Below are 21,665 nucleotides of genomic sequence, written 5' to 3'. Positions count from 1 at the left end.
GGGGGTGCTGGAATGGGTGGACATTCTGGAGGACGATGGTTAGGAAGCTGAAGATGTCCTCAGCGTTGGGGGGGAGGAGTGGGGACGAAGGGAATAGCCAGGAGGGGTGGGGGCGTCCAGAGGACGGACAGGGATGGTGAGTTCCGGAGTGGTCGGCGGCGGGAGGGGGAGGGGGGGGGAGGGCCTTACGTTTTTGGGAGTAGGTTGGATGTGGGAGGCTACAGGTGTTTCAGGAGGGAGCGGACTGTAGGTTGGAGCACTGCCGGAGGAAGTGCACCTGTTTACAGTGAACGCAGACAGGGGCCTCATAGCACTCAGATGTAGGATGTACGTTATAGCGCAGATACCTCTGGCAGTGGAGGGATTGAGGAGGGGAACGGGAGGGGTCGACCTAGTAGCGCTGGTTGAAGAGGAGGGCACCCTCCTTCAGGAGACGGTCGATGGAGGCGGCATGTTCTGAGAACACCCACATAAGGCGGGTGGGGCAGGTGGGGTTGAAGATGCGGCTGACTGCCCGTATTTGTAAGTATTGGTGCGCCTTAAACTCCACCAACACCTCCTCCTCTGTGATCGTCGGACTAAGCCGAGTGATCACAGTTAACACTGGTTATGGTGACACATTTTATTTGTAAGGCAGTCAGAGGTTTGGATGAAGTCGGAAAATGATATTCTGGCTGTGAGTGCACAGTGCCCCATATCACTTAAGAAGAGTGCATTCGGCATGCACTACTATAGTCAACTTTTGCCAATCTACACAACCCTGCCCTCCGACATGCCACAGAACAGTTTGTTGTTACACACATACGTCAACAAGTATCATAGCATCACCTACAACATCTGTTGTCCAACAGAAATACTATTTATGTGGTTACCTCTTTTGCTGTAAGGGTGGCCGATCTGTTTCTTACACGATGTGGGGTGCCGTCAATGAGAGTGTGACAGTTCTTTTTATATTACTGGTACAGAACAGAAAATAAAGATATTTTATTCTTATTTTTCATCAGTCAAAATTATTTGTGAAGTCCCCAGTAGATGGGAATTAAAATTTTCAACAGACTGAAAGATGAGGACATTCTCAACATTAAACTCCGTCTACCGAAAAAGAGACCAAATGAGACTCTTGATACCAAAATGTTACCATTCAATGCATGAGTTCATGAAGGATAAACTGCTAAATCAAGCAGGATGTCATTGGTCAGTAGCCTTACTATGTAAATACAACCCTTTATTAGGAAAAAGAATTATCAGTTTCAGAATACTGCTCCATATCATTATTTATACTTTTACATGAGTGAATTATTTTTATATGCTCCTGGACCATAATAAGATAATTAATAAATATATGTATTAGACAAATAAACCACTGTTCAGAGCACCATCAGATATTTGGTGATCGTTCTCCAGATCATGCTAATGCAAAAGCATAATTCTGTGTGGTGCAATATTGCGTAACATGGCAGAAAAAACTGAAACTTCCCAAATAGAAAACAGTAATTTGTCTTTAAATGTTGATTAATTAGCTAGACTTAGATTGAAACAAAGTTCATGTATTTAATTTTTTGCTAATATTGTGCTTATGTTATCTTAGACCTGTCCAGTCTGTCCTGTGTTAAATTTGGATCAGGAAGTTAGTACACAGCAGAGCCTGCCAGAGGCTGCATCACACCATTGGCTGCATTATGGAATTCCACAGCAGCAGACTGAATGATGAAATTAAACTGTACACGGGCAGCGAAATGATAAAACAGAAAACAACAATTTTCTGTAAAATTCCTTGGTTTAACCATTCAACGCAATCTGAAATGGGACATGCATGTTAGCTTTTTAGTATATAAGCTATCTATTAGTGAGTTTTGCAAAGATACTGTTGCCCTAAATACTGTATACCATGATTAATTTTTCTTGTACCTGAACTATGAAATTATAATTTGGGTATGATAGCTATGCACATGTACAGGCATGCGTAGAGGCCCGAGTATTATTACACATATATTTCAATACATTTATATCTAGATGGTATCTATGGTTAATAAGAAGATGGAATTTAGGACGAACTGTCAAATTCCTGTGCACAGTATCGGAAGCAAAAATAATTTCCATATAGATTATGTCATTGCCTGGCCATCAGAATGGAGTTTTATATTCACACATGAAATTGGATGCCCCCAAATATTTGAGACTGAAGTAAAAAGACTACGGTACCAGTCACTCCTCCCACAGTTTTCCATAATAGCTGGACTTAGGTACACTGTCATCATCGTCGTCATCATCATCGTCATCGTGATCATCATCATCATCATCATCATTGTTGTGGGGGCTTCAGTTTGAAGACTGGTTTGGTGCAACTCTCCATGCTACTCTATTCTGGCAAGACTCTTCATCTCCGAGTAACTACTGCAATATACATCATCTGAATCTACTTACTGTGTTCATCTTGTGGGGTCCGTCTATTATTTTTTTCCCCTCACACTTCCCTTCAATACCAAATTGGTGATCCCTTGATGTCTCAGAATGTATCCTACCAACCAACCCCTTCTTCTAAACAGGTTGTGCCACGAGTTTCTTTTCTCCTCAGTTCTATTCAGTACCTCCTCAGTTACATGACCTACCCTTCTAATCTTCTGCACTTTCTGTAGCACAACATTTCAAAAGCTTTTATCTTCTTGTCTAAACTATTTATCACCCCTGTTTCAATTCCATACATGCCTACATTCCATACAAATACTTTCAGAAAAGGATTCCTGACAAGTCTGTACTCAATACTAAATTTTCTTCTTCAAAACTGGTTTTCTTGCCATTGCTAATCTACATTTTATATCCTCTCTACTTCGACCATCATTACTTATTTTGCTCCCCAAATAACAAACCCCGTCTACTAGTCTAAGCGTCTCATTTCCTAATCTAATTCCCTCAGCATCACCTGATTTAATTCACCTACATCTAGTTATCCTCATTTTGGTTTATGTCCTCCTTTCAAGACACTGTCCATTCCATTCAACTGCTCTTCCAGGTCCTTTACTGTCTCCAACAGAATTACAGTGTCATGGGCAAACATCAAAGTTTGTATTTCTTCTCCATGGATTTTAATTCCTACTCCAAAATTTTCTTTTGTTTCCTTTACTGCTTGCTCAATATACAGATTGAATAACATTGGAGAGAGGCTACAACCCTGTCTCACTCTCTTCTCAGCCACTGCTTCCCTTTCATGCCCCTTGACTTCAAACTGCCATCTGATTTCTGTACAAATTGTAAGTAGTCTTTTGCTCCTTGTATTTTAGTTCATAACCAATAAATAGTGGTCATAGTCCATATCTGCCCCTAGAAATGTCTTACAATTATATAATCAGTGTGAAACCTTTTGGTGTCTGTAGGTCTCTTCCACCTGTTCACCATTCTTAAACCAAGTGTTAGCTATGATTAAAATATGCTCAGTGCAAAATTCTACCACGAGGCCTCCTCCTCCATTCCTTTCCTCCAGTCCATATTTCCTTTTTCTACTATGGAATTCCAGTCCCCCATGACTATTGAATTTTTGTCTCCCTTAACCCTTTTGTGGGTAAAATTATTGAGCAGTTTTTTTTAATGAATGGAGAGCAGATAGTAGTTAGCAGATAGGTGTATTTATCATACAGAATATCAAATTTGCTCCAACTGTGAAAGTGAGGTCACACAACAAGGTGGGAAGTATTCTTCCTACTGCCCTTCGTTGGAGTTAAATGACAAAAACAACTTTTTCAATATACGTCATATTTATTTGATAAATTTACTTCTCTTGTTATAATGATGGTTCACAATTACTTGCCATGAAAGTTTCTGAAACATGGGTCTATGCAAAGTGGTATTTGACAATATGTACAAGCACAGCAAGTGCTCTTTTCGGCACATCCAGTAGGTTTCTCCTAAAATGGGTTGATGCTCCCCAACAGCCACATGACGAAAATCTTCAGGAACGTTACCCCTTTTTGCCAGAAAGACAGGTTTTTGTCCACGCCTTTTTTGGGATGAGAAGCCAGCGATCAATTGTCTGGCTAGATGGATCCTGTATGTGAGCTGATCATGCTGTCCACTTTCTCTTTTACGTATTTTCCTCAGGATAAAACTGTTCACTGCAACAATGTCCATCAGGAAATAAAATATTCTGTGCCACCATTTTACAGAACGTCTGCCAATAGCATACCTTTCTCGTAATTGATCAAACTTATTGACACCACCCATTATTTTGTTGTATTCTGCCACAACTTCAGGACAAGAAATCTCTGTACTAGTACCATCCTTGTTTTTCCTTTTCACTGTGGCTGTTTCTCATGGGTCACGAATTGAGGACAGGAAAGTGACTGGACGGTTATCCATCCATTTGACTGTAGAAATGGCTCCTTTTGTTTCAAACTGGAATTCTCCTCGTTCCAATTTTACGTTTCCCTTCATAAATTTGGGTACCCTATACTATAGCTTTGAGGAAAAAATCACAAAATGTCACGCAAACAGCACTGAAAGGCTGCTCCACAGAGCAACACTCAGCTATACAATGCCTCTGCGCGAAGGTACAGCAAAAACGGCGGGAACTCCCGATTGGAAGTTGTACCCTATACTGTTCACTAGAAGGTAGCACCATACAGAGGTGGGGACTGTGAATCCCACGGGATTAGGAGCGAGTTCATTGTAGTGGGAAGCATGTTTCCCATGGATCACAAAAGGGTTAACTATCTGAATAATTTCTTTTATCTCCTCATACATTTCCTCATATTTAAAGACCTTTAAATATGTCTGCTTGTGTCTGTATGTGTGGATGGATATGTGCGTGTGTGCGAGTGTATACCTGTCCTTTTTTCCCCCTAAGGTAAGTCTTTCCGCTCCCGGGATTGGAATGACTCCTTATCCTCTCCCTTAAAACCCACTTCCTTTCGTCTTCCCCTCTCCTTCCCTCTTTCCTGATGAGGCAACAGTCTGTTGCGAAAGCTTGAATTTTGTGTGTATGTATGTGTTTGTTTGTGTGTCTATCGACCTGCCAGCACTTTTGTTCGGTGAGTCACCTCATCTTTGTTTTTATATACAACTTTATACAAAGAAATTTCCAGTTTTCTGTCAGCCCAGTACTTCTTCATTCTCTCGGATCTTATCCTTCTTTCTTCATCAGAAATCACCCTTCCCATTGTCTGTTTGTTGATTCTCATTTGCAGTCTGGTTTGTTTGTCTGTAAGTTTCCTGGTTTTTTCAGTTTTGTTTCTTAGGTCTTTCAAAGTAATCCGTAACTCAACCATATTTTCTTTGATTTCTGTAATCCACTTAATGCTGTACTTACTGTTCCACAATTTTTGTGTTTTTCTCCTGATAATCCTGTTCTCTGGTGTTCTGATTAGATGTCAAAAAAAAGTGTGTTTCTTCCTGATTGTACTCATTACCGGTTCTATTTCCTTGTAGTCTGTTTCATTTGTAGCTACTCTCCAGTGTCCATCTTTCTGGTACGATTTGTTGATGCACGTCCTGATGATTCTTGTCTCTCTTTTGAGTATTTTGTCTATTTGCGCAGTGTTAGTTGTTTTGAAGAAGGTTTCACTTGTGTATGTTATTTCTGGTTGATTGACTTGTAGTGTTTTAATTTTGTTGCTATTGACAGGCTCTTTTTGCTGTAGGTGTTCTTGGTGGTATACTGTGCTCTAGTCAATTCGTTTATTCTGTTATGCCATGTCAGCTTTTCATTGAGGTTATATGTTATGATTTCTCCCAGATATTTAAATTTATCTACAATTTTGATTTCTTGGGTTCCTATGGCAATTTTGTTTACGAGTGGTGGGTCAGTTAACATGATTTCAGGTGTGCCGCAGGGGAGTGTCATAGGACCGTTGCTATTCACAATATATATAAATGACATTGTGGATGACATAGGAAGTTCACTGAGGCTTTTTGCGGATGATGCTGTGGTATATCAAGAGGTTGTAACAGTGGAAAATTGTACTGAAATGCAGGAGGATCTGCAGGGAATTGACGCATGGTGCAGGGAATGGCAATTGAATCTCAATGTAGACAAGTGTAATGTGCTGCGAATACATAGAGAGAAAGATCCCTTATCATTTAGCTACAATATAGCCGGTCAGCAACTGGAAGCAGTTAATTCCATAAATTATCTGGGAGTACGCATTAGGAGTGATTTAAAATGGAATGATCGTATAAAGTAGATGGTTGGTAAAGCAGATGCAAGACTGAGATTCATTGGAAGAATCCTAAGGAAATGCAATCCAAAAACAAAGGAAGTGGGTTACAGTACGCTTGTTCGCCCACTGCTCGAATACTGCTCAGCAGTGCGGGATCTGTACAAGATAGGGTTGATAGAAGAGATAGAGAAGATCCAATGGAGAGCAGCGCGCTTCGTTACAGGATCATTTAGTAATCGCGAAAGCGTTGCGGAGATGATAGATAAACTCCAGTGGAAGACTCTGCAGAAGAGATGCTCAGTAGCTCGGTATGGGCTTTTGTTGAAGTTTCGAGAACATACCTTCACCGAGGAGTCAAGCAGTATATTGCTCCCTCCTACGTATATCTGGCAAAGAGACCATGAGGATAAAATCAGAGAGATTAGAGCCCACACAGAGGCATACCGACAATCCTCTTTTCCATGAACAATACGAGACTGGAATAGAAGGGAGAACCGATAGAGGTACTTGAGGTACCCTCCGCCCCACACCGTCAGGTGGCTTGCAGAGTATGGATGTAGATGTAGATGTAGATGTAGATGTAGAAGACTGTTTCTTCAAAGGCTATTCCAAGACTAAATTTCTGTGCTATTTCCTGCAGTGAGATAACTTGTTTGGTTTCCTGGATACTGTTGGACAAGAGAGCAAAGTCATCAGCCAATCCTAGAAAATTTAAACTTATTTTGTCTTTGGGCCTTCCAATATGGATGTTTTTTAGGTTAATCTTGTACCTTTCCCTCATGATGTATTCTAAAGCACTGTTCAACAGCAGGGGTGCCAAGCAATCTCCTTGTCTTAAACCTGTTTTTATGATGAATGGCTCAGAGAGTTCCCCCCCTGAACTTGACTTTCGATACAGTGTTGGTTAAGGTGAGTTCTATCAATTTGGTTAATTTTGTATGGAGGCCGAAATTTCTTAAGATTTTTAACACTGAAGGTCTATGGATACAGTCATATGCGTTTTTAAAGTCCACAAAGGTTTTTACAAGAGGTTTATTTCATTTCTTGTAATATGCTATGGCTAATTTTAAAGTGATGATCTGTTCTGCACAGCTTCTCCAAGGTCTGAAGCCTCCTTGGTATTCACCTAATTCTTCCTCTAGTTGCTCTTTGATCCTCTTGTATAGGATTCTGGAGAAAATCTTTTATGTTCAGTCTAAGAGAGAGATACCTCTGTAATTATCTGGGTTGCTTTTATCTCCTTTTTTGTGGAGTGGATGGATTATGGCTGTGGTCCAATGTTTGGGAAACTTTCCTGTTATCCAGATTTTTGTTAGGGTTATGTGTAAGGACATTCGAACTATATCACTGCCACATTTCTGCAAAAACTTGGTGTTCTCCACATGCCTTATAATATTTCATCTCTCCAAGTGCTGTTTCCACCTCTTGGATTGTTGGAGGGTTTATGAGATCAGATGGAATCTTGATGGGTGTGTGTGTATTAATTACTAAAAGTTCCTGGGGTTCTTCACAATTCAAAAGTTTACTAAATGCTTTTGCCATGATTTTAGCATTTTCCTTGTCATTATGTGTTATTTTTCCATCTTCCCTTTGCAGCATTAACATGGGAGGGGCAAATTTTTGTAATTGTCTTACAAACATTTTGTAAAAGTCTCTGGAATTGCTTTTATGGTAATTTTCTTCTATGGAGTCGATTAGATCTTTCTGTGATTGACTCTTGGTTTGCCTGATAATCTGTGTGAACTTTTTCCTGATATTTTTGAGCTTGGTTGCATTTTCTTCTGTTTTGTGTGTTTGAAATTTTATCCATGCATGATGTCTTTCTTCATGAATTTTGTCACATTCTGAGCTCCACCAGAGACGTCTTTATGTGGGTTCAATGGGGCTAAATTTTCTGCTTGTTGCCTGAGAGTCTGAACCAGTTCTTCTAAATTATCTGTCAGTTTTATATTTTGTGTGTCATCTCTATATTTATCATTTCTAATTATTGGTGGGGATCGAAGTTCCTCTTTCATTTATTGCATTTTGGTTTCTTTTTTACTGGTGTGGACTTAATTTTGATTTTGACAATGTAATGATCTGAACCTGTATCTACCCCTCTTAATACTTTAACATTGTAGGTTTCTCTGTGGAAGATTTTGTCCATAAATACATGATCCAGTTGCCATTCTCCTTTTCTCAAATCAGGATGTCTCCAAGTTTTAAGTTTGTTTGGCCTTCTTTTGAAGTATGTGGACTTTGAGATCAGTTTGTGTTTCCTACAGAGTTCAACAAGTCTTTGACCATTCTTATTTGTTTGTTTATGTAGAGCCCATTTTCCAATTATATCCTGGTATTTCTTTTCTCTTCCAAGTTGGGCATTTAAGTCCCCTAAGAGGATCTTGAAACTGTTAATATTTACTTGGTTTATTGTTTGGTCAACGCAGGGGAGTGTCGTAAGACCGTTGCTATTCACAATATACATAAATGACCTTGTCGATAACCTCAGAAGTTCACCGAAGCTTTTTGCGGATGATGCTGTGGTATATCGAGAGGTTGTAACAATGGAAAATTGTACTGAAATGCAAGAGGATCTGCAGCAAATTGACACATGGTGCAGGAAGTGGCAATTGAATCTCAATGTGGACAAGTGTAATGTGCTGCGGATACATAGAAAGAAAGATCCCTTATCATTTAGCTACAATACAGCAGGTCAGCAATTGGAAGCAGTTAATTCCATACATTATCTGGGAGTACGCATTAGGAGTGATTTAAAATGGAATGATCATATAAAGTTGATTGTCAGTAAAGCAGATGCCAGACTGAGATTCATTGGAAGAATCCTAAGGAAATGCAATCTGAAAACAAAGGAAGTAGATTACAGTACACTTGTTCGCCCACTGCTTGAATACTGTTCAGCAGTGTGGGATCCGTACCAGATAGGGTTGATAGAAGAGATAGAGAAGATCCAACAGAGAGCAGCACGCTTCATTACAGTATCATTTAGTAATCGCAAAAGCATTACGGAGACGCTCAGTAGCTCAGTACGGGCTTTTGTTGAAGTTTCGAGAACATACCTTCACCGAGGAATCAAGCAGTATATTGCTCCCTCCTACGTATATCTCGCAAAGAGACCATGAGGATAAAATCAGAGAGATTAGAGCCCACATAGAGGCATACCGACAATCCTTCTTTCCATGAACAATACGAGACTGGAATAGAAGGGAGAACCGATAGAGGTACTCAAGGTACCCTCCGCCACACGCCGTCAGGTGGCTTGCGGAGTATGGATGTAGATGTAGATGTTCTATATTACATGTACGTGCACTGTACACCATGTAATCCTACAGGAACAAATAAAATTCAAAAGTTATTGCAGTTAAGGGACAACCCTATGCCCTGTGGAAGGTCCAGGAGCAAGACGTGCTCAATCCACCCTCCCTATTCCAGTCCTTACCCAGTCCATCTCTACAACCCTTCCAATCCCAACCCCTTGCCACAGGGTTCATATCCACCAACCTGCTGTCCACCACGATTAACAGCCACCAACAAACTGTGGCTGAGAGCCAAGTAGACCACTGTGTGGCACAACATGCCCCTAAACATTACATGCCAGATTTCAATGGCTTCTTCACTACCCGAGCCACCTGTACCAACACCAACTCAAAGGACGGCCTCGGCACTTGTTGGTGACGTCTCTAGGCACGGCGAACGCCAGGTCTATTGCAGGCATAAACGCCTGGGCGTGCTTATCACTATAAATCTCTCATTTTTGGACAAAATGTTTGGTATTGTTTCGGATTCTGCAGTTTTATTTAGATGAAAGATTTTCTTACTATCGTAAAGCTACAAATGAAGATCATAGTTCTGTATTACTGAATCCTGTCAAAACAAATGTAGATCAATATGAGAAGATGCTTAGCCCCATCGCAAGCTTCAGAAATTTTACATTCAAGTAACTATATTTACTTGATCCGTTTTGTTACTGAAACTTACCCCAACCCCCTTACAATTAACTTGTTTCTTTTATTTATTTATTTATTTTTGTTTGACATCGTCACTGGAAATGTGAACTAATTTACATGTGTAAATGTCCAACTGTTGCCAGTCATTAGATTACAGTCGTTTTCAATGAAAGGAATTCTAAACAGCAAACAAAATAGCTTCATACATCAAAAATACTGCTGAGCGTAAACTTTTTTAAACATGCACATTAGAAAAGGTAAACATTCCCCTATTGTAACTGAAAGGAGAAACTTTATAAGATAAAAAAAATTTGATTTGATAAAACAAGTATCTCTCTTTTGCCTCTTCTTCTGTCCCCCACCCCCTCCCCCAATTTGTACAATCGCAAGATATTTCATTAACATTCAGTGCTCCTCACCCCATAGTCAACCAAGATACCTAAAGAAGAGCACCAATATGTTCACAGTTTCTTGTAAAAGCAACTCAGTACAAACGTAACTTCCTCGGATTTACAAATAAGGTAAAGAAGCACGAATTCTGTTGCTGCTGGACCGTGAAGTTGTTTTTTTATGTCAATCCTTAAAACAGGTGGAAATTTAAGTTCAGGAGTACACTATTTGTTAAGAAGTGTAATGAACTGCACAATTAATTGATTGCAGAAATCTCTCAGAACAATGTGTGTTGGTCAACTACCGCCAATAGTTTCACATTTTCCTGTGTCAGAGAGGGAGACACCACCATTATGAGTATGCCTGCAACAGACCTGGCGTTCGCCGTGACTAGCTGACGTGACGTCACCAACAAGCGCCGAGGCCTTCCTTTGAGTCGGTGTTGCCTGTACCCTCACCTCCACAATCAGATTTTCTGAACTGTGCAGATGGGCATTATCCTCACAACACATTCTCCACTCCTGTAATTATCCCAGCCTCAAGCTGCAGTAACGTTCTGTCCCCACACCATTCACCCAAAAGTTTCTATTCCCTCAGTCCTTATCACCTCCTCCCCATTCCCATCTCCTAAATTGTTTTTGCCACCCTCTGCCCACACATGTGCCCATCTTCCCTGCTCGTCTCCTTTCTTCTCTAACTCCCTGCCCTACAAACTCCTGATGCTGCACCTGCTAGCACTATAGTACCTACACACACTGCCCAAAGGCATTCCTCACCCGTACACTGCTATCCCTTACCCTTCCCCACCCTCCTCGAGATGGCTGCAACCGTACCATGTGATAATTCCATTCCTGAGCTGCCGAAGATGGCAGTCTCATGTGCGTGAGGTGTGCTCCCTCGTGTGAATGAATGGTGAATGCTTCTCTTTTTCCAACACAGGCTGTGGTCGAAAGCTTACGTGTGTCTTAATTGTGCGTCTGCAGCTTAGTGTGTTATCTTTACAGTAAGAGACTATCTTTTCCTACCTTGTTGGTATTCCTCCTACCTGAAATTAGTATTCAGGTACTGCTGTGATAAAGTGACAATCTTGAAGCTCCCCAGATACTGGCACCCATTCAGCCAAACACGTCAATACAAGAGTACTGCCCGTAAAGTGAGTTCTCGTTTACAGTTATACTTGTCGGGCAGAACAGGAATTGGAAAACAGAGAGGACATTGACAATTTTTTACGTGAGAAAAATAACGTCAAAATCTTAGACCAAAAAGTTCATCACAAATGGTCATTCCTATCTCCCCTCTCGAGGTGATTTTGCTTCAATACAAAACTACAGCGTTTTGTCCCACTGACTGATACATTATTGTTGCCAAGTCGAGGGGGGAAAAATCTCAAGATAATGTAATGATAAAGACTTCCTTGTCTGTGGAAAACTTGAATTCGGTCACCAAAAGGAAGACTGACACTAAACATTAACTAGTGCGGTGGCCAAAGATGTGGTGGATTCAGTATCAAAAGCGTAATCCGTTCACACTCGTCTCCGAGGAATCTCTTTGACTGCATGTGGAATTTTACTTCAAGCTGAAGTCTAAAATAGGTCACTCAGTTACTCTGTCCAAAATTGAACAATTTCATTGTTATACTTCAATAAAAGCTGTACACAAGACCACAGGCTATAATCGAAAGAAGAAAAAAAAAAAAGGAATGCGGGTGAACTTTTGCCCTTGTTTCCACCTGTTCATCACCACTACTTCCAGAATCTTCTTCCTTCTGTCACTGATGAAGGCACTGGGCCACCGAATGGCAATGACAAGAGTGATGAGCACCAACAGAGATCTTGCAAATACAACATTGTTGACTGTCATGTGTATTTTCATAGAAAATAAAATATCTGTTTGCATGATAAGTGGTGTAACTTCCTTTAGGCCCTTGTCCTTATAACTTGATAAAATTTACTGCAGTTGTTATTTTCACTTAGAAAAATCTGTTCCCATAACATAAGATAAAAAAAGTTAAAAATTTTGTTGTTGAATTTCCTACAACAATCCTAGTAAATCCCTTGACACCTCAAACCAAGATGTGAGGTTTATAGAGGGAGGGGGGCTAACACGCGTCTTGAAGTAATCCTCATATCAGTCTGAGTCAATTAGTGCAAGTCACAAGTTGTTAGCCACAGTGGCTGCTGTAAGCTCTGCCATAGAATTTTTGAAACATAAGATGTGAGTGAGTGAGTGAATGAATGAAATAATAGTATTTCGTATTTTGGACTATTGCTCTGCTTGTTACTCTTACAGAAGGCATAGGGAGGGGGGAACATTTGGTGTTAGCAGAAGAGCCAACACCGTGTTGCAAGTGGAGACTGAAATGCATGCGTTTTAGCTCGAGCAGCTTAGCATGAGGAGGGAAGAACTATACTGACATGAAGTCTGGATCATGACAAGGAATGAGAATTCAGAAAGCGGACGTAATTAGTTTGATACTTAACTTTAATCCATTAATGATGAACGTCGCTCTGGACGGTACATGAGTCACAATATTGTCTGTTCAGAATACATTCTTGAAGATAGTACTTATACGAGGGCTATCCGCAAAGTACATTACGTTTTGGAATTAAAAATAAATAAAGTATTGGAAATTTTTTTTATTATATACAGATGAAAGCCACACTTAAAAACTACTTTTCTACATAGTTGCCGTTTAAATTAAGGCACTTATCGTAGCGATGGACGAACTTGGAAATTCCTTTGTCGTAAAATTCGGCCGCCTGCGCCTTCAACCACGTGGTTACCTCTTCTTTTGGGACAGAAATGGTGTGATTTTTGTGGATTTCCTGAGAAGAGGCACTACAATAAACTCTCAAAGGTATTGCCAAACTCTGCACAACCTCAGAAGAGCAATACAAAACAAGCGCAGGGGAAAGTTGGGCTCAAAGATCTTGCCGATTCACGACAACGCCCGGGCCCACACAGCAAATGCCACTTGTTAAGTTCTCGAATCTTTTAAGTGGGAGTTGTTTCCTCATCCGCTGTACAGTCCCAACCTGGCACCGAGCGACTTCCACTTATTCTCAGCAATGAAGAAGTGGTTGGCTATGCAGCGTTTTGATGACGACGCACAGCTTCAAGAAGAGGTAACCACGTAGTTGAAGGCGCAGGCAGCTGAATTTTACGACGAAGGAATTTCCAAGCTCGTCCATCGCTACGATAAGTGCCTTAATTTAAATGGCAACTATGTAGAAAAGTAGTTTTTAAGTGGGGGCTTTCATCTGTATATAATAAAAAAAATTTTCCAATACTTTATTTATTTTTAATTCCAAAACGTAATGTACTTTGTGGATAGCCCTCGTAGTAACTGAATATGGCGCCTTGCTAGGTCATAGGAAATGACGTAGCTGAAGGCTATGCTAAACTGTCTTCTCTGCAAATGAGAGCGTCTGTAGACGGTGAACCATCGCTAGCAAAGTCGGCTGTACAACTGGGACGAGTGCTAGTGAGTCTCTCTAGACTAGACATGCCGTGTGGCGGCACTCGGTCTGTAATCACTGATAGTGGCGACGCGCGGGCCGACATATACTAGCGGACCGCGGCCGATTTAAAGGCTGCCACCTAGCAAGTGTGGTGTTTGGCAGTGACACCACAGAACAACACTAATGTGATTTGTTATATATATAAAGTTTCACCAACTGACAACCAGACCACTTTCCAACCTAACCCCAGACCTTGGACTATGCCACAGATCTGTCTGTAACCTCAAATGAGATTCAGAAATTCTAAGGAAATCATTGACTTATTTCTGCATAACTAGTAAATGGAGAAGTGATCATTATATATCAGTTGCAAATATGTTGATGTGAGGCAAATGCCGCAGGTGTCCACACACCCATAATCAAATAGCTATGTCTGGTTAGTATGTGACAGCCACATAGAAGGTATTCAAAAGATAAATTTGAAGAAAAATAAAGAAGGGTATTCTTAAGTTCATCATTTAATAGTATCCAGGTGTCTTCATCATTAGACCAAAAACTGGCTTTATACAGCTCACCATGCTAGTCCATGCTATCCCAGCTCCTTCATTTCTACATAACTACTGCAGCCTGCATCCACTCTAACATGCTTACTTCAGTCTAGCATTTGTCTCCCTCTACAGTTTTTAACACCACACTTCATTCTGTTATCTAACTAGCTGTTCCTTGATTCCTAAGCTAGCATTTAGTTTTTATGAAGTGATCAAAGCACAGTGGAATGGAAGAGAGTTCACATACGACAAGGGCAGTGTGTTGGCACACTATCAGTACAGTGTTCACACCGCAGTAGTGAAATATTAAAAGCCGAACCGAGATCATTATTCTGATCTTTGCATAAAGATATAAAAAGAAACTAAGTTCTCCTGGCGATATTTGGCCCTTATAAAATAGCAGGTATTCTGATCCCAAAGCTGTATTTCATGTGAGTCCCTGAACAGTCCACAAAAAAAAGGTTTGTACAATGCAGAATTGATAAGACATACGTACATTAAGACTAAATGTCTAGGAAGACCTGTCTCATTGAATTTTAGTTTCTTTAACTACCTTAGACTATAATTTAAAAAAAAACTATATAGCACAAGGGTGCAGTTGCTTCTACCAAGCAGTGAGAATCTTGTGTCTTGCTATCACTTTGTCAGTAAATTTTAGTGACTGTATGTATAGATGGACGTCAGATATCTATTCAGAGATAGTTACCCATACTGATCTCTGTAATATAACAGCATCACCTGCTGCAACTTCACCAAGGAAAGGGAAGGAATGTAGAAAACTGGGGAATGTTGATGATCATTTCAATATACTGTAATTCACTAGTAAAAACAGGTGTTATGGAAGTAAAAGACCTATACAATAAAAATTTGTTATAAAATAGAATAATAAATAGCATATTAAACAATACCTATTCAGCTGCAGTTTAGCACAGGTTGAGGATAATTTGTAAATCTTTAATAACATGAGCTTGGGGAAGATGACAGCATGTGAGCCACAGCCGTCAGGTAAGATAGACTGTCCTAAAAGAAGTTCTAGCTACAAAAGGGAGTACACTACCTTGAGGATAGAAAAGTGGTTGAAGGGTAGAACGCTGCTTCACAATTAATGCCCCACAATACGATTCAGTTAGATGGACTCAATATATACATTGGGCAAGAAGTAAAAGAAACAAAAGAAAAAATTTGGAGTAGGAATTAAAATCCATGGAGAAAAATTAAAAACTGATGACACTAATTCTGTCAGAGACAGCAAAGGACCTGGAAGAGCAGTTGAACGGAATGGACAGTGTCTTGAAAGGAGGCTATAAGATTAACATAAACAAAAGCAAAACGAGGATAGTTGAATGTAATCTAATTAAATCAGGTGATTCTGAGGGAATTAGATTAGGGAATGAGACATTTAAAGTAGTAGAGGAGTTTTGCTATTTGGGGAGCCAAATAACATGATGGTGGAAGTAGGGAGGATATAAAATGTAGACTGGCAGTGGCAAGGAAGGCGTTTCAGAAGAAGAGAAATTTGTTAACATCGAGTACAGATCTAAATGTCAGGAAGTCTATTCTAAAAGCATTTGTATGGAGTGCAGCCATGTATCAATGTGAAACAGGGACAATAAGTCGTTTAGACAAAAAGAGAATAGAAGCTTTCGAAATGTAGTACTACAGAAGAATGCTGGAGATTACATGGGTAGATCAAGTAACTGATGAGGAGGTACTGAATAGAATTGTGGAGAAGAGGAATTTGTGGCACAACTTGTCTAGAAGAAGGGATCAGTTGGTAGGATATGTTCTGAGGCATCAAGGGATCACCAATTTAGTATTGGAGGGCAACATGGAGGGTAAAAATTGTAGAGGGAGACCAAGTGGTGAATAAACGAAGCAGATTCAGAGGGATGTAGGGTGCAGTAGTTACTTGGAAATGAAGAAGCTAGCACAGGATAGAGTAGCATGGAGAGCTGCATCCAACCAGTCTCAGGACAGAAGACCACTAAAACATGCCATCGAGGTAGGACCTATACTGATGTTAGTATTTTTCTGCATGATTTAGTGTGTTCAACTGTTTTACAATCGTAGGATTCCATTATTTGAAGACTCACACTGAGATAGTAATGCGGAAGAATTTATCTGGATAGTGCAGCTCCTTCAAGTTACATATTTGGCAAAATTAATGAAAAACTGAGAGTGCACCTGAGTTTTGTTGTCTACATAAGACAGAACACAAGTATTGAGTAAGTAGCAACAAAGAATTACAAGTCCCTCTTGGTCTTCAACTCCGCACCAAAACAATTTACGATTATGTAAGTAGAGTCATGTACGTAAAACTTGCTTGCTTACAACTTTAGCAAAACCAAGAGTACTTGTTAGATGCTATAAAATCTAGAAGAAGGGCACATATTTATAGATAAGCTACTGGATGATGAAATGCATGTATCCAGGCTTAGCAGGTTTGCACAAGCTAAATTAATTGTTAGTAGTGGCAGTTTCGAACATTTTTATACGAGTGCTGAACTACATGGTTTGGTTTGTAAATGTTCTTATGGGAACGTCTTTATTTTGATGTAATTAGTCTCTCTGCAATTCCTCTGGCCTAATGGCTCCAACCAATCTGGATTAATTTTCTATGCTGAAGAATGACTTACCTGTTTCATGAGTAACAACGATTAGCAGTAATTAGTCGAACACGGAATGTACTTTATGGTACAGACAAACGTACGTGTGTGTGTGTGTGTGTGTGTGTGTGTGTGTTTTTGCACATATTCCTGTTAATAAATTTAGAAGAGGAGAAGATGGTATGACGAAGATTAGTGTGAAAACAGAATTCTTCTGACTGGATTGAACGTTAAATCCACGGACTAATTTAAGCCCATGTACACTTAACAGTTTGAAACAAACCTAAGATGGGTTGAAGATCTTTTAAAATATAGAAACTAATTCACTGCAACGTAAGGTGTTATGAATTTTAATTATACGTTTGGAACAGAATACTGAAGGACACACACACACACACACACACACACACACACACACACACACACACACACACTGCACCTATAAATGAGAGGTTAAATTAGGGGAGGGTCATATATTCAATGAGAAATCGTTCAAATATCACTTGCAGAAAACATTCTTGGCAGATTAAAACTGTATGCTGTACTGGAACTTGAGGCCGAAACCTTGCCATCACGAGCAATACTCTTACTTATTCAGTTTTGTAGTCACGACTCTTTCTCCTCTTGTACTACCAATCAAATATCACACATATTCTTCTGCATACCTCACAGGACTAGCAACTACTAGAAGAAGTGAGACTTTTGAGAAACAGATTAGCCAAAGCCAAGGTGTAGTTTCCAGAGTTAAGTGTTCACTCAGCAGTTCAGAGGTTCTTTTTGTAAACGGTTTCCCTCGACATCTTTTTTCTTAGGTGTGCTAGGCCAGTAAAGTATGCAGGGAAGTCCTTTTTAACTTTGGATGGTAGGAGAAGTGGTAGTGGCAGAAATGAAGTTGTGTGGGATATTGTGGAACGTGACTGGAGAACTCACAAAAAGTGAGGTTCGAGTTTGTATCCTGACATGGCACACAGTTTTAATCTGCCAGTAAGATAGAAAAAGGTGCACACACACTACTACACAGGGAAACATTTATTGAGCAAATGAACATACGTGGCAAATAAATATACATCAATCTATACAGGTGTTGTCACCTCTGCTTAGAAAAGCTCGTGTAACAGAAGTTTATACAAAGCAATCCGAGCAATAGATTTTTACTTGGGGCATACTCAATTGGATGACTTCACTGGTAAAGTTGCACACTAAGTGGTGACATACAATGAGAAAGTTTCAAATTATTCAGGTGTTCAAGTTCCCAACGGGCATCCACCTCCAACCCGTAAACTCAGAAAAGCAACAAAGCGCGACGTTGCGACCACTGGCTGAGGGACCTCCCGGCGGCGTCCTGTACGTAGGCCAGCGACAGAGTGTCCAGTCGCGGCAGTGACGACACCGTTCCGGAGAGTACGTCCACATCGTCCCCGCACCTTCTCGGACCAACGTCTCGAGCCGCGTCAGATTGCACGGGCTCGACAGTTCCGACGTGTCGGGCCAGGTAGAGTTCTTGAGGCAGAGGCGGCGCAGTCTGCGACAGTAGCGGAGGAAGCCCAGTTGGACCAGCTCCGTGTTGCAGAGGTTCAGTTCCTCGAGCAGCCGCAGGAACGGGAGCACCTCGGAGAGTTCATCACCAGTCAGAGCGTTGTTGACGAGGCAGAGCGAGCGGAGTCCGGTGGGCAGGTGCTTCAGACCCGTCAGCACCACGTCCTCGGCCTCGACGCGGAGCTCCCGCAGCTGGCTGCAGAACCGCAAGAAGGACAGGTCCGAGAGCATTCCGCAACGGTCCAACTGTAGCTTCTCGAGAGGCCTCAGACCTGCCGCGGCCACCTCCATATCCGCTCCCCCCACACGGCAGTCGCACAGCCGCAACATCTGCAGTTTCCCTAGGTGGCGGAGCTCCGCGTACGCAGCCGACGGCAAGTCGTCGCAACTTTCCAGTTCCAGTTCCTCCAGTTTATCCGAGCAGTGCTGTAGGAACGTCAGGTCGTTCAGACTGCGGCAGTGGATTCTCAGAACCTCCAGCCGGCCGAGCCCTTCCAGAGAGTCCAAGTAGTTCGCCGACAGGGACTCTACGTCGAGGCTCAGCTCTGTGAGAAACGGGCACAGCTCCAGGGCAGAGATGATGGCACATTCCGCCCTAGTGCCCGGCTTGAAGAGTGTCAGTGTCGGGTTCCCTCTGACGATCTTCAGCGTCCGGAGCGCTGTAAAACAGATAGGCGAACGAGAAGAGAAGACGATATCTGCAATGCTGAGATCAGTTGTCACGTGCGTAGACCCTAGTCTCTGACAGTCCTGCACAGCTCGTATGTCAGACATGTTGGTCACTGACAGAAACAACTGCGGGTAGTAAATTTTCGCCTCAAACATTTTCGCCACCTTGATTTCGATTTCCTGCGGAGGTAGCGGAGGCAGCGAAGGCAAAAGGTGTAGTGGAGCGTGCAGTCTAAAAGGAAGGACTTTGTGTATTATTGTATTCAGAAAGTGCAAAGCAGTCACAATTCTTGTGTTGTGAAGGAGCATATAACATTTTAGTAATGAAACAGTTGCTAGACGGTGCACAAGAGTGCCATCTCCCAAGTAACAACATCCAACTCATTATAAAAAGTGGTTAAAGCTCAGTACACCAAATTCATATTCTTGAGGAAAAAGACCCTGTTTCACAAAGCGCCTAGCATCTAGCACACATTGGTCTATCGCTTATTCGTATGATATTGAACCTCATCCCTGTTGGTTTTTGAACAAATTCTAAGTTGGTTTCTAAATGGATCATAAGTTGATTTTTGAATGTGTGCATAATGTACATGATATTTCTGCCATAGGAATCCCAGTCCCACCTAGAAATAAATTTTCCTGCAGACAAAAGGGTACGGGGCTATATGAGATCTGCAGAATAAAGCCGAACGGGTGAATGCCAGTCGCTGTATATGTGGTTGACTGGGTTTGCAAATAATCAGCTTTGTTAGAATTACTAGCAAAATCCATAGATTCAGACTACCAGAGTGGAAATAAATGAGTAACAGGAATAACAGGTAACAAAGATCATGTATTATCTTCTCGGTGTATCCAAGAAAATGAGATTTTGACAGAAAATTTGTGGCCAGACCGCCAGTAAGGGCCAGTTGTACAATCCCCAGCCAGCAGCCACTAAAGTTCTATTCTGGGAGTAGCGCGGCAAACGTGTTGTACGAACACGTAATAACTCCTAACTGAAGAATAAATGCGGTGTAACTAAACTGGTGATTGTGGCCAGGTTAAGCGGAGAAGTAGTTTTGACACTGGCAGGAATAGTTACTGAATTAGTCATGACAAGATTGTTTGTTAGAACGAGGAAGAAGAAGAAGAAAACGGGGACATCACACAAATTGTGGAAGAATACGACGATCCCAAATTTATATAAAAATTTTGTTCTACTACTCTTCGATCTCATACTTCAGAAGCCAGAGAGTATGAATGAAATGTGAAACTATTTCCTAACATACAACGTTTTGCTTGTCATTTAATATTGGTACTTCATGAATTATATTCTGTCGTGTTACAAAAATGACCATTTGTACCATAACAGTCTCATTTATTTGGTGTGTGTTAAAATTGCTGAAATATTAGGCAGGCCTATTTAGTTTTATCTAGCAGACAGTGACGAAATACATATAAACAGACTGAGAAACCACACCAGTCTTAGGTACTACTTGTATTAACAGCTATTCCAGTGTTAAAGGACAACATTGAGTTTTCCTGTTCAAAATATTTGACAGACTTTGATGAGGTAATAGATTCTTTTGCAGAAAGGAAAGCACGCCATGTAAAGCTGTAGCAAGATTAGAGAAAAAAATGCTAGGGCTTCAGGATTGAAGAAATATGTACTACTGTCTTGCTTGTTTCTTGTCTTTACTGGTTTCATGGATCATATATTTAATTTTATTAATAGGCAACAAAGAGTTTCTGAGGAGTTCTTGTTCTCCAGGTTACAAATTCCATCCAGTATTAACTGTGAGTTATTTTTGAGGGGGGGGGGGGGGGGGGGCGGCAGAATGTCAAACCGGCCGACTATACGACATTTTAATTTCAACTGTCCTGAATATAGTTTGATGGCAGCCATCACAAAATATTACACGTTTGAATTCCACAGAGTGAAATACAGTGACATGCAGTGCGCTACAAGGTGAACATATTTTATATATTTGAAAAGTCGATTTTTAAAATTTTTGGCGTCCTACCTCAAATGCTGGAGGGAGGGGGAGTGCCAGTATCTATTATTGCCCCTTTCGGAAATATTGTAGATCCAAGGCTGATAAACGAGTTGTATGGGGGAGGTGGGTAGTCTCCTGTGACCCGTGTTTATGTTTGAAAACAAAATGGATTTCTGCGGCCGGGAGTTAACAAGTGAATTAAAATACATTCACATAATTACGGAAGGCTAAAATATGTTTTACGAGTGTAATCCCAAAAGTAAGGTCTCCTATTTTTGTTATAAGTACAGAACTCTCTTTGTGTGGCAGTTGGTCACACTGTTATTGAGAGTGCTTCACGTGTTGTGTGTAAACATGCACACGTCACGCTGAGGCACTCAGTCTCG

At 40.9% G+C, this 21,665-nt stretch overlaps 1 protein-coding gene across 1 annotated transcript; it reads right to left on the bottom strand.

Moving 5' to 3' along the window:
• Nucleotides 1-18,334: 18,334 nt before the first annotated feature.
• LOC124587779 lies at nucleotides 18,335-19,408 on the bottom strand. Its single transcript, XM_047131458.1, has one exon. It carries the CDS (start codon nucleotides 19,406-19,408, stop codon nucleotides 18,335-18,337), a length of 1,074 nt encoding a protein of 357 aa, XP_046987414.1.
• Nucleotides 19,409-21,665: the final 2,257 nt, after the last annotated feature.

The sequence above is a fragment of the Schistocerca americana genome, unplaced genomic scaffold, assembly GCF_021461395.2.
Source record: "Schistocerca americana isolate TAMUIC-IGC-003095 unplaced genomic scaffold, iqSchAmer2.1 HiC_scaffold_62, whole genome shotgun sequence".
Taxonomy (NCBI): Eukaryota; Metazoa; Arthropoda; class Insecta; order Orthoptera; family Acrididae; genus Schistocerca; species Schistocerca americana.
This window is presented reverse-complemented; position numbering and strand designations above follow the sequence as displayed.